Here is a 14584-nt window from a genome sequence, read left to right on the forward strand (position 1 = left end):
AATACTGCAGAAGAGGGTGAGGTCCAAAAGGACCCTCCTGTGCACCAATGCATTTCTTTTTTGGCAAGAATAGCTTTAAGCTGTTTAGTCAGGTCCTAATCCTGAAGCATGAATGATTTTTAAGAAATAGGAAGTTTAAACTAATGAATGTTGTGCTGAGGTGACAGTTTAGTAAATGGGACCTTTATCTTTGTATATGTGACTGGGAAGATTTTATTTTAGCTTTGGAAATACCTTTGTAAAGTCGCATGGCTTTACATGAGCAGCTTTCCAGAGGACTGCTTCTGTGAACAGCTTTCAAGGTTCTGATTACATAGTATAGTGAACTCTCTATTCAGTAAAAAATCAGAGCAAAACATTCACGGAAAATCAAGGTACAGCATTAACAATGTTACATTTTATCACAGAAAATCAAAATACAGCATTCACCATGTCACAACTAGATAACTTATGAAAATGGCCACATATTTTTTTCACCAAATTTGTCGCATAGTTTTAAGCAAAGTACAATCATTTAGTCAATCACAAAATCCATAATTAAATCGAAAAGTACAAAAGTCAAAGTTCTCCACCCCTAGGTGACAGTAAATCCTAATCTTCTCAGTCAATACATAGTATCCAAGTAAAGTCTTCTTTTAGCTTGATTTGAGGCTGGCTCTCAGCTTCCATGGTTCCTCTTCCATGGTCCCAGCTCCAGCTGTCACCTGGGTTCAAAGGCAGGCAGCTCCCAGCTCCTTGTCCAGTTCTGCATCCAGTTCCCATTTCATATTTTTTTTTTTAAAGCAATTGGGGTTAAGTAACTTGCTCAAGGTTACACGGCCAGTTATTTCTGGGTGTGGTGCTGAGTGTCTGAGGCCGGGATTCGATCTCCAGATCATCCCAACACTGGAGCCGGTGCTCTTACTCGCTGAGCCACCTGGCCACCCCTTTCCCATTCCATATTGAAGTTCACAGTGCCTAGTCTACCTCAAGTGCTTCACAGTTCTGCTTCTGGGAAGATAGAGCTTGACAAAGCCACAATAATATTCATGCACATTGCTGGCACCATCATCAATTCACTGTCTGCCTGTGAAATCAACCCAGACCCACCAACAGGGTCTGAGAACTCAACACAAATCATCAACATAGAAATCAACACAGACCCACAAACAAAGTCCAAGAGGTCAGCACAAATCATCAGTAAAGTCCCAGGACCTCCAAAACAAACAGAGTGCCAGGATACCACAAGTTTTCTCCTTCTTGACTCTGCTACCACAAGAGTCCTCTTCTCGGTTCTGCTGTCTCTAGCCTGAGCCTCTCCTTATATATGGTTATTAGCTCCTCCCCTTCCTGTTGCAGGAGTTCTTGAGTTCTAGGGTTCAAAAGTTGTGGGGTTCACATGTTCTATTTCTTTTTTTTTACTTTTTTTAAGGGGGAAGGCAGGGCAAATGGAGTTAAGTGACTTGCCCAAGGTCACATGCCTAGTAAGTGTGATCAAATGTCTGTTGCTGGATTTGAACTCAGGTCCTCCTGACTCCAGGGCTGGTACTCTATTCACTGTGCCACCTAGCTGTCCCAACACACATTCTGTTTCTTAGCAGACTTGATACAAGGCTCAAAAGAAACTTGAACTGAAACAAGGTGTTAACTCAATAGCTGAAACAAGATGTGTACCACTTCTGTGCTTTCCATTACAACCTTCAAGAATCTTTTTGGCAACTGGAATGTTTATCATTTATAATTTTTATTGGTGCATTTCTCTATAGTTATTCTGTACCAAAAGCTCAATCAAAAGAACAGTAATACATATATAATATGCTGTTAAATTTTATATAAACTTCAGCAAAGATGCTTCAAAGAAAGTCCTCAAAAATCACTAGTAATGATTCGTTAGAAATGCTTAAAAACTTTCAATGACTTCTCATTGCCTGTAGAAGTGGTCCCTAACCTGTTGATGTTACTAGTTCATTTCTAAGCTTTAACCATGTAAATGAATGGAGAACTATTGTTAGTGCTGGGAGGATAGGGAAGCTGAACCCTCCTCATTTGTAAAGGGAAATGGGAAGGAAGTGGTTAGCAAAGTCCCATTCCTATTCATTTCCTCCTTTTACCCCAAGCTGCTAAATGAAATCACATTCCTGAAAAAGTCAAATTATCCCTTCTCCCCTTTGTACTTGTTAACCCTGGTCAAAAACTGTTTTGGAGTTTGTTAAGGTTATTGTTGAAGGAATAAGAATTTTTAAAATTCATTTTAATTTTTGAGTTATTTCAATTGAGTCATCAGAGGGTAGTGAAGTATCTATGACTATGGACAGATTATTTTACGTCTCTGAGATCCCCTTTCCTTAACTGTAAAATGGCAATAATACCTACAGCACCTACCTCTCCTGGTAGTGTGGGGATCAAATGAGATAATGTTAATGTATGTAAAGTGTTTTGCAAACTTTAAAGTATCATTAATTTTTATTCACTATTATCCTATGAAATATAATTTGAATAATTAAATTTAAAAAATTATGGCTAAAGTTTTATAAAATAGAATCATATAACCATATAAATAAACCAGCTAATTCTCTGTGCCTTAAAATTTGAGGATTCCTATATCCTTTTTAAAAAATCCTATTAGAAATTTCCTTTTATTCTTAGATAAAATTGCAGAGATTGTTTTAATTAATGTTACAATACATAGTTCCATAGCTATCATTGATTATACCAACAACAAATTGTAATTTTAACATCTCTGTCATTGGGAGTGATTGTTTCACTGGCCTTGCCTTGTTAGCTTTCCTTAAAAACTTGCTTTTTTCCCCTGACTTATCTATTTCTTTTAGGAGAAGTAATGCCATTCTCTTAGTTACTCTGCTCAAAACTTCAGGCCGTTTTTCATTTTTCTCTCTCTCTTACCTCCTATTTCATTGATTGCCAAGTCTTGTCAGTTCTACCTATGTTATATTTTTTGCATCCATCCCTTCCTGTTTCTACTACCACCATCCTAGTCCAGGCCCTTATTGCTTTACCTCCCACTGAAGACTACTAAAATAACCATCTAATTAATCTCTCCATCTCTTTCATATTGCTGACATATTGTGTACAGTTCTTGTTCACTTGATTCAAAGACCTTTAATGGGTTCCTGTCACCCACTAAATAAAGTTCCTACTCAGCCTGGCAATTGAGCTATGAATAATAGAGTACCACTGTATCTTTTCAGCTTTATCTTACTATGCCTCACAACATACACTAAGTACTAGCTAAATGTGACTACTTGCTTACATATCCTTGTGTTTTCCTGGCTTTGTACCATTGATCATGACATTTCTTATGCCTACATGTCTTTCTTCCTCATTTCCAGCTGTTGAAATCCTACTCAGCCAACTGACCTAACTTCTAGTATCACTTCCTTCATAAAATCTTCCCCCTTTTTCCTTTTCTCAAACCTCAAAAATTATTGTTCCTCAAGTAACATTTTGTTTCTACTTCTTTTATGCAGTTGTTACATTCTGTTTTATCCTTTAATTACTTGATTAGATATTCATCATTCCTCTACTAGATTATAAGATCTAATCCAAGAAGACAGGATAGAGATCTGTCTTTATCATGGTATCTTCCTCAGCATATGGCACAATGTTGTGCACATAATTCTTAATAAGGCAATTCCTCCTCTTAGGAGCTTATAATCAAATGGTGGGGGATGACACACAAAAGAAAACAGAAAAAACGTGTAGGGTGGAAAGGGAGGTAGAAGAAGGCAGGATGTAGTAGTGTACTAGAGAAATAAAGAAGCATGTGAGAAATGTGTAGAAAAACTGCTGAACCTCTTTAAATAGAAGCCCTACCTCATTTCTCAAATGTATAGTGAACTGAACCAAATTTATAAAAATAAGAGCTATTCTCCAACAGATAAATGGGTATATGATATGGACCCACAGTTTTCATAGGCAGAAATCAGAACCATCAATAGTCATGAAAAAATGCTCCAAATCACCTAATAATTGGAGAAATGCAAATTAAAACTAATGGTACCGCCTCATATCTATCAGATTGATTAAAGTGGCAGAAAAAGAAAATGACAAATTCTGGAGGGGATGTGGAAAAATAGGTATATTGTTAGAGTTGTGAACTGGTCCAGCCATTTTATAGAACAATTTGGAACTATGCCCAAAAGAATAGAAAACTATGTTTCCTCTTTGACCCAGCAATAGCACTGCTAGGTCTGTATCCCAAAGAGAACAAAGAAAAAGGAAAAGGACTTCTGTGTACAGAAATATTTAAGGTATTTTTAAGGTAAGTTGTCTGTCAGCATTTGTGGGGGTTAACAGTAGGCCCTACCCCCAAACCTTTATTTTTAATAATTTGATCATGTTTAATATACAAAACAAGGCAACACATTGCATCCATAAAAAAAGTTGCAGTTTCTGTAGCTCAGAACTCTGGAGTTCAAGATATCCTCCAACTTCAGCCTCCCTTGTAGAAATTACAGGTTTGCACCACCATGTCCAGCTTAAATTTGATTTTATCAAACTTAGTTCAGTATTCTTATTTGACAAGATCATTTTGGATCCTGACTTTGTCATTCAATGTGTTAGCTCTCACTCACACCTTTATATCTTACGCTACTTTGATGAACTTTCCATCTATGCCTCTTGGTAAGTACTTGAGAGCTATGTTAAATGGCACAGGGCCAAGCACAATTTCCTGTGCTGCTACCTTGTTGATTTTGAAGCATTAAAAAACTATTCTTTCAGTCTAGCTATCCAGCCAGTTTTGAATCAATTTGACTTAAGCATTGATGTCCCCCCCCCCAAAAAAAAGGGAAGGAATTTAGGTTCGTTTGGTATGATCTATTCTTTATTTTATGAAATAAACATTTTCATAGCATAATAGTATAAAAATATGATTGTACATGAAACTGAATATCTACTATGCACAACATACTGTTACTTTCAAATATATAGCAAAATTATTATGTTAAAAAAAGTTGCAGTTTCTGTATGAGAGAAATCAGGATCTGATGTAGCTGTAGCAGCTGCTTCACAGAGTTCCTTCTACAAAAAGCACAAGGTACAAGAATCATTGTGGGAGAAAATCAGCTGACAGCCTGGATGGTCACAAGACAAAGAAGAGGCGTTCCCAAAGAGAATGCTTAATGCACTGAAACTTTAACAAAGTTTAGTTGTTTATAATAAATTTATGGATCTATACTTCTGGTAGTGAATGATAAAACAGATTAATAATATACAGTATTTATGTATTCATGATTTACTAAATTTTTTGTGTTTTCTTAACATATACAGTCTGCAGTTTTTTGCGGTACATTGCAAATCTTCAAAAATTCTCATGTTATTATTGGAATAACCAAAACCAGGAATGTGAAACCTGTGAATATGAAGGGATGACTATAACTTTTTTTGTGGTGGCAAATAATTGGAAATTGAGGGGGGATGCCTATCATATAGGTGATAACTGAACAACTTGTGGTATATAATTGTGGTGGAATTCTGTTGTGCCATAAGAAATGATGAGGGATTTTAGAAAAACCTGTAAAGACTTCTATGATCTTACATGAAAGTGAAGTGAACAAAACCAGAACACTGTACACAGTAGCAGCAATATTGTAATACTTAATCATGAAAGACTCTCATCAGTACAATGACCATGCCAGTTCTAAGGGACTTATGATGAAAAATATCTCCAAAGAGAGAATTGATGAATTCTGAGTGCATATTGAAGCATATATTTTTCACTTTATTTTTATTGCCTTTTTTTGGCAACATAGCTAATAAGGAAATGTGTTTTGTATGACTTCACATGTATAAATGAGGTTCATATTGCTTACCTTCTCAGGGGAACAGACAGGAGGGAAAGAATTTATAACTCAAAATTTTAAAAATAAATTGAGGATAATGAGATAGAGGCCCTGGAGCCTGTGGTCCTGTCTTCCTTTCAGAATAAGAGGGGCAGAGGGTACTGTTGGGATGAATACCAGGCAAATTTATTTTTGTAGGATAATGAGATTTCCCAGTGATGTGTTTTCTGGGGAAAGAAGGCATAATAGAGAGATCCAGAGAAGTTCAAAAGTAATGTAGGTACAATTATCACTGATACACACTGTATTTACCTCATTGGATGGGTGTGGGGGGGACTATAATACTAATTTTTAAGACTTTACTAAAACGGTGAATTATAAAACTCTTTGTTGAGTATCAATTTTAAAATGCTGCCTATGCAAATTAAGTAAGTAAACCTTTTTTATTACTAAACTAAAATTTTATTTTGCAATTATAAAATCCTACCTTCTATAGTATTTGAAATTAAGTGTAATAGACTGGGGAATCAGACTTGTTTCTAATTATATGTCCTTTAATATTTACATCTCCTTGGATTTCAGTTTGAAGGCAGATTAAAAGTAGGCAAATAGGTTGTCTCTATTGAGATTGAATCCAGTAGGAATGAGTACCAAAAAAGGAAGCCTTGTATACAGAATAAGGTATTATACTTTCTTTTCTTGTCTTCTCCTGGGTCACTATTCTAGGTAAAGAGATAAAAGCAGAATGAAAAGGGGAATCAATCTTGGATCCTGGAAAATCCCCCAGCATATTTGGCCTTGAGTGAAAAATGTTTAGTTCATTGGTCATGGTACAACAACTCCTTCTTGGAAAGTAATTTCCTTCTTGGAAAGTTAGCAGCATAAAATTTTTAACATACTTTTTGGTTGATTTTAATAATTTTTTTAAATGAAATGTAGTATAGTAGTAATTTATTTCTCATCCTGAAGTTCCCTTCAAAAACTATACTGAATCACACAATGGGTTTTGTACCATTCAGAAAACCAGACTTTCACTTTGACATCTACACGTTGACTTCTTTTTCGCCATTACAGAAGTCAAAGAATAGAAATTCTGCTATTATTTAGAATTAGCAAATATTAAATTTCAGGCAAAATTCATACTATACTCATTCCCCAACATTTGTGGGTTTCATATTTGCAATTTTGGTTATTCCTGGGTTGGCCACCTATAATTAAATGGGAATTCTTGGAGATTTGTGGCAAACTGTGGAAAATCCTAGATTACACTTGAATTTAAAAAAAAATTTAATAAAAAACTACTAAGTTGTAAATGCATAAATACTGCATAGCATAGCATTAATCTTTTACCATTGACTACCAGAATACATACATTAATTTATTTAAACTTTTTTTTTGCCTTTTTTTTGGGGGGAGGGCAATTGGGGTTAAGTGACTTGCCCAAGATCACATGGCTAGTTTTTTTGTGTTAAGTGTCTGAGGCAGGATTTGAAGTCAGGTCCTTCTGACTCCAGGGCTGGTGCTCTATTTGCTGTGCCAACCTAGCCTCCCCATACATTAATTTATTATAAACAATTAAATTTTGTTAAAAGTTTTAGCACACTAAAGAACTACAGGCTGGAAATGCTTCCTCTTTGTGTTTCTACCATCCAGACTCAATCAGGTGATTTCCCCCTCACAGTGATCCTTGTATCTCAGGCCTTTTGTAGAAGAAAATCTGTGTAGCAGTTGCTACCGCTGCATCACATAGTGTTTGAAATACTCTCTTGCATAGAGACTGCAACTTTTTTATGAGTTCAGTGTGTTGTTTTACTTGTTCTGTATATTAAATATAATCAGAATTAAAAATAAAGGTTTGGGGTGCATCCTACAGTTATTCATGATTTTTCCACATTTGTGGGGGTCCTGTCTCCCTAGCCCCCACGAATGTCAAGAGACAGTTATAGAAACTACACTGGTCTTCATAATCAATCTTCCCTGAGCCAAAAGAATCCTTAAATCTATTTGCCATGGCTAATATTAGGAATTAGAGTTGTAATAGAACAGTTATGGAACTTTATTAAGTAACTTGATTCTAAATATTTTGAAAGCAGTAATGTTTATAATCAGTTTTAAAAATTAATTACGTTTCTTTAATAATGGTTAGTTTTTTGTTTTTTGTTTTTTTTTGCTTTTTGGAGGGGAGAAAGCAAGGCAATTGGGGTTAAGTGACTTGCCCAAGGTCACACGGCTAGTTTTGTGTTAAGTGTGTGAGGTCGTATTTGAACTCAAGTCCTCCTGACTCCAGGGCTGGTGCTTTATTCACTGTGCCACCTAGCCGCCCCAGTGGTTAGTTTTTTTGCTTTTTGGAGGGCATTTGGTGTTAAGTGACTTGCCCAAGGTCATATAGCTAGTTTTTGTGTTAAGTGTCTGAGGCCGGATTTGAACTCAGGTCCTCCAGACTCCAGGGCCAGTGCTCTACTCACTGTGCCACCTAGCCGGCCCCAAATGATTAGTTTTTTAATATCATTAAACTTACCATGTGTGGTTATACCTTGAGTGAGAGGTATTATCACCTTCTTTTTCAACTTGGGTCCTCCCCCCAAAGGCCAAGATAAGATATATTTTATTCTTTTTTTGGCTTGTTGCTCATGCCTTAAGTTTATTCTTGGACATCTTAGATTTAGTTATAACTCATGTTTATGCCTCTACAGATGTGTGAAACAGGGTAGAACAGCTCCTGTACTAGGACTTAAGATAATGTATATCTGGTAGATTATACATATGCAGAAGATTCAGAGAAATCAAAGGAGCCCAAATGCAGAAGAAATATAAATCACTCACAGTAACCTATAAACAATCTGCATAATTTTCCCTCTTCTCTAGTGAATCCCAGTTTTTCCACCAGGGTCTAAAAGTTCTTCCTGCTTAGTTACCCTTCATGGTTTTCTCTTATGAGAAGGGAATTGAATTTGAGGTTACCACTGGGCAACACTGACACTGCAGGTGAATCCCCTTCTCCCTCGAGAGAGGGATTTACCTGGCCTTCTGTCTTTTTAGTCTTTTAAAAGTTTTTCTGTTTTGTCTATGTTTTTGTTCTGAATTTGGCAAACATCAACATAAACATTTCCATATTTAAAAAAAAGAATAAGGATTTGTATAGGAAATCCCACATCTTTATCACATGTAACTTGCATTTCTTTAAAAAGTTGTAAAATGATTTCATTATATTAGTTTCAAAGCTGTTTTACTTATCTATATTTTCTTCTGAAGATTTTTCTATTCTTTCTGTTAATTTTTTTAAAAATATACGATTCTTTTTTTTCCTACATAGCTATTGATCACTACTGTCTCTCCTCTTATGTTCCCTTCTGATTTGAAAAAAACAAAACAAAACCACAACTCCTTACAAAAAATCATAGTCAAAACATTAGCCTTGTCTGAAAATGTGTCTCTCAATCTGTACCTCAAGTCTCCCACCTTTTTTCTAACAGGCAGGTAGGTATCATTGTTCATCTTTAGTTTCCTAGATTTATGGTTGATCATTACATTAATCATAGTTCTTAAGTCTTCCAAATTTGTCTTTATTGTCTAAATTGTCGTTCTGATGTTCACTTCACTCTGTATCAGTTCCTAGATCTTCCCTGATTTTTTGAATTCATCCCTTTCCTCATTTTTAATGCTATGATAATAACCTGTTATATTAATATAACATAATTTGCTTATCCATTCCACAAGTTGATGGGCATCCAGTTTGTTTATAGTTCTTTACTGCAACTGAAAGTGGTACTATAAGTGTTTTTTTCTACATAGCTTTTTTCCCATTTTTTTTTGTTCTTTTTTCTATCTTTCTTTGTTCTTTTTGTACTACTGTAAGACAGGTCCTGATTAGTGTGAATGTTGAATCCCTTCTGAAGGGGTCACATATATTTGAATTCATACTTTTTGAAGTTATAGATATGTAAAATGTAGTAATTGGTTCCATCTCAATTGAAATATACAGTTCTGAGAGTTTTTTTTTTTTTTTTTGTTATTGAAACCATAGAAAACCTCTAAAGGTAGCCTCCAAATCAACTAGTTCATATTTGGGTCACTGAGACATAATCAAAAATCTCCTCTTAACAAAATGCCAGTCACCATGTCCATAGCCTTTGAGAGAGATCTGTATGATCAGAGGTTGCAAACCAAGGCTGACAGCTCATCTCCCCTCCCACACAACTTAAGTACTTAAACTCTCTAAACTTTTAGGGAAAATGAAAGAAAATAAAATATAATACCATTAATACTAATTATACTTTATTGTCTTTTCTTTTTTAAATGTTTTTGGTGATATATTTTGTTTTTATACAATCTACAGCCCACCACCATTCACAGAGAACCACCTCTTATAATAAAGAATTTTTTTAAATGAAGAGAAAAAATTCCACACAACTAACCAACATATAAAATAACAATAGTTTGATGTTATAATGCAGTATTCCATACCCATTGACCCCACACTTCTTTAAGGAGTAGGTTAGGGCTAGTGTCTTGTCTCTTCTTTGGGACAAGGATTGGCCATTACCATTTTGTACTGTTCAATTTCTTGTTCTTTCCATTTGTGTTGCTCTAGTCATGAATGCTTTCTTCCCAGTTTTATTTTCTTGATTTTGCATTAGTCCATGCTTCTATGTGCCTTTTTAGCCATTAAAGCCTAAAGGTTTCACTAAGGTTTTTGGACAACCTGTATTCTTCATGTTCAATGTTTCTTATAGTATACTTCATTGTTTCTTATAGTATGATAATAATACATACTTAATATAGTATGGAATATAATTTAATTATATTCACTCCCACAAATTGTTTAGCCATTCCACAGTTGATGAGCATCTACTTTATTTCTGTGCTGCTGTAAATATTTTAAGGTCTTTTTCACTAGTTTTCACTAGTTTTTCACTAGCCTCTTGGAAGTAGGATCATGGGTAAAAAAAAAACCAAACCATAGCCTGCTTAGATTGAATAGAAACAAAGTGATTTCTGACTTCTGTGCGCACTCTTCATATAAAGCAAGGGTTTGGATAAGCATTATAATCCACTCGATTTTGTTTTTGGAACAAAGTCAATATTGATCTTAGTGTTTCGTCAACAATATTTTTATCTTAAGTCATGGAAGGACTAGAAGAAAACCATAGACAGGAAAAATGGTGATTATGGTAACAAAATCATTAAAAGACATGTAGAAAATAAAGCCCAGATTCTTTGGCTTAATAATGTTTTCTAGTGAAAAATTAAAGCTTCTATAGTTACACCCCTAGGGTATTCAGCTAGGTAACATTAGGTTTATTGATCAAATCTAAACAAATGACTCTAGATCTATGCCTATAGGTTTGATGTATTCCTTTCTCGTATTCCCAGTAGAATATCTGTACTTGAATTTTTAAAAAAAATTATAAACTTAATCTTCAACAAAAGAGTCAGTAAAAAAAACTTAGAAAAAAAAAACCTTAGCCTTTAACAAGGCAGAGTTGACTGTATTTTTTAAAATGTTCTAATTCAGTGGTATCAAACAAAAAAACCTTCTGGACACATATTGTAACCTAGGAAGCTTTATATGAGCTGATGCAAAGTGAAGTGAGCAGAATTCCACAACCCTCTTGGCCCAATCACACAGCACCAAGGTGTGGGCATTCCTGAAAACCAAGCCTCCAGCCACAGGCTCCATTTGACCACATTCAGCCTATTAGAGGGCAGAGTATATTTTCACATCCAGGAAGGTTCTCAGAGTCACTTAAGCCTAACAAAGGGCCTAGGGGCAGGGAAGATCTTAAATTTCCATTCCCATATCACTACTCCAGAGTTTTCCAGCTTTCTGGCCATGTATTTTCTATCTCTGTTCTAAATCATGAATCTCTGCAGAGAAACAAATTTTTTTTCCTATGAAGTCATACTGCTCATCATTTTTTTTTAATTAAAAATTTTCTTAATTAATTAATTTACTTTTAGTTTATAACATTCAGTTCCACAGTCCCTTGAGTTCCAAATTTTCTTCTCTCTTTTCCCCGCCATGGCAGCATGCAATCAAATACAGGTTGTACAAATTCCTTCACATTAAACATTAGTCAAGTTGAAAGGATTATAACCAATGGAGTGAACAAGAAGAAAGAAGGAATGAAACAAAACACCAGAGAGAGAGCAAGTAGTTTGCTTCAATCTGCAAATTCAATCTTCAGTCTCTGTTGTTCTTTCTCTGGGTGTGGATATCCCTTTCCATCATGAGTCTTTTGGAGTTGTCTTCTAACTTTGCATTGCTAAGAGGAGCCCAGTATATCAAAGTTAGTTGTCATGGATATGATGTGCCTGTAATTGTGTACAATGTTCTCCTGGTTCTGCTCTCCTCACTCAGCATCAGTTTATATTAGTCTTTACAGGTTATTATGAAGTCTGTCTGCTCCTCATTTCTTATAGCACAATACTATTCTATTACATTGATATACCACAACTTGATTACATTGATATACCACAACTTGATTGATATACCACAAATTGATGAACATCCCCATGATTTCCAATTTTTTGAGACCACAAAAATATTTTTATATATATGGGCTCATCATTTCTTAAACAGAAGTTTTCCATCACAATCATATATAACTTGTTCAGCCATTCCCCAGTCGTTGGATATCCCCTCCATTTCCAGTTCTTTGTCACTACTAATAGTGCTATAAACATTTTTGTGCAAATAGTTCCTTTTCTTTCTCCCCGCAGTTTTCTGCTTTCATTCTAATCTTGGTTGTTGTATTGGCTTTGTTTGTACAAAAACTCTTAAATTTAATATAATGAAAATTATCTATTTTATATCTTACAATGCTCTGTATCTCTTATTTGGTTCTAAATTCTTTTCTTCTCCATAGATCTGACAGGTAAACTATTACTTGGTTTCCTAATTTATGTCTCACCCTTTATGTCTATATTATAGTACTCATTTTGACCTCATCTTGATATACTGTATCAAATGTTGGTCTGTACTTAGTTTCTGCCAAATTTTCTAATTTTCCTAGCAGTTTTAGTCAGTAGTGAGTTCTTGTCTCTGAAGCTTAGATCTTAGGGTTTATCAAATACTAGATTACTATGGTTGTTTACCACTGTGTATTCCATACCTAATCTATTCTACTGATCCACTACTCTATTTTTAGCCAGTACCAAATTGTTTTGATGATTTCTACTTTATAATACAGTTTGAGATCTGGTATGGTTTGGCAACCTTCCTTCAAGTTTTTTTTTTTTTCATTAATTCGCTTGATATTCTTGTGTTTTTAAATTTTTAAAAGTTTTGTATTTTAGACTAGGGATCTAAGTCCAACCTAATGTATTTAATTGCTAATAATTCAGTTAAAGTATGAATGTGTATAAGGAACCACAGTTCACACATTTCCTAATTTATAACTCATTGCTTTTTAAATTCTGTGGCTATTAGAATCCTTAAGTGCATAGGATTGTATTTTTATTGATGTCTTTTGTTTTAATTTTACCTTCATTTCCTAGTATAGCCTCTTCCTACTAGAAAGCTATCCCTTATAACAAAGAATAATAGCAAAACTAACCAATACATCAACCACATCCAATGTTAAATGCAGAATGCTACAGCCATAGTCTCCTACCTATTCAAAAGGAGGGAGATTCATTCTTGTATTTCTTCTTTGGGACTAGACTTGGTTATTATAATTTTACAACATTCAGTTAGGATACATTATTTAATCTCATATGCATATACACATGGTTTGGAAGAGGTATATCAATGTATCTAACACTAGAACTCCAGGCATAGAAAGTTGGGTTGACAGTCCAAATCTGATACTTCTTTAATGAATGGTAGTTAACTCCAAGCCTGAATATTTCTTTGCAGAGTTCTTTGCAGTTGTATTTGGAACTCTCTGTAACCCAGTTTAGAATTTTCAAGTGTCTCATTGTTTCTGTGCTAGTCATACTTGCATAGGAATGAAAAGGCATTCAGGAAGAAGAGTGGGATATTAGGTTAAAGTTGGATATGATGCATTAACAGTATTACAAAATGATGGTTGGAGTAATGTTAAATAAGATATATCTGTTAACATTGCAGCCCCGAGACTATCTATCATACCTCAGAGATCCTGGACTACTGTTATTAACAGTGGTCTACTAGAGGGAAATTATATAGAGGGAAAAAGAGCTTCAATTTTTTTCTCAAAATAAGTGCAAAGTCTATGAGATCAAACATCAGTGAGTCAATTTGATATTCATAAGTATTCCATTGATAAAATGAGTAGTTTTGCATTTATTCTTTGCAAATTAAATTGATTAAGGGGTGGCTAGGTGGTGCAGTGAATAGGCAGCTAGGTGGCCCCTGGAGTCAGGAGTACCTGAGTTCAAATCCAGCCTCAGACCTTAACACAAAAAAAAAAAAAACCTAGCTGTGTGACCTTAGGCAAGTCACTTAACCCCAATTGCCCTCCAAAAACCAAAAAGAAAAAAAAAATTTAAATTGTTAACTATGTAAGGTTGGGGTTTTTTTTTTTTTGTGGCTAAGGGAAGTTTTCTTAACATCTTTTGATGAGAACATCACAATGAAAACATTTCTCTTTTCTTTTAAATAGTTATTTCAGCGAAACTTAAAGAAAATAAAAAGAACTGGTTTGGACCAAGTCCTTATGTGGAAGTCTCAGTAGATGGACAGTCAAAGAAGACAGAAAAATGCAGCAATACCAACAGTCCCAAATGGAAGCAGCCTCTTACTGTGTAGGTTTGCAAATATTTTGTTGAGTACAGTTGTTTAGCAGGTAATATAAAGTATAATCCTAAATGCCTGT

At 34.8% G+C, this 14584-nt stretch overlaps 1 protein-coding gene across 1 annotated transcript in view; it reads left to right on the forward strand.

Annotated features, from left to right (window-relative positions):
• The window catches only part of ITCH (itchy E3 ubiquitin protein ligase), a 165046-nt gene that overhangs the window by 46356 nt on the left and 104106 nt on the right, over nt 1-14584 (forward strand). Inside the window, exon 3 of the mRNA XM_069077577.1 lies at nt 14372-14513. Within this exon, the coding sequence (XP_068933678.1) occupies nt 14372-14513 (142 nt within the window). The remainder of the gene's footprint in view (nt 1-14371; nt 14514-14584) is intronic.

The sequence above is a fragment of the Petaurus breviceps genome, unplaced genomic scaffold (assembly GCF_028583685.1).
Source record: "Petaurus breviceps papuanus isolate PSGF00001 unplaced genomic scaffold, PetGlider_PUasm1.0 90994, whole genome shotgun sequence".
NCBI classification, from domain to species: domain Eukaryota; kingdom Metazoa; phylum Chordata; class Mammalia; order Diprotodontia; family Petauridae; genus Petaurus; species Petaurus breviceps.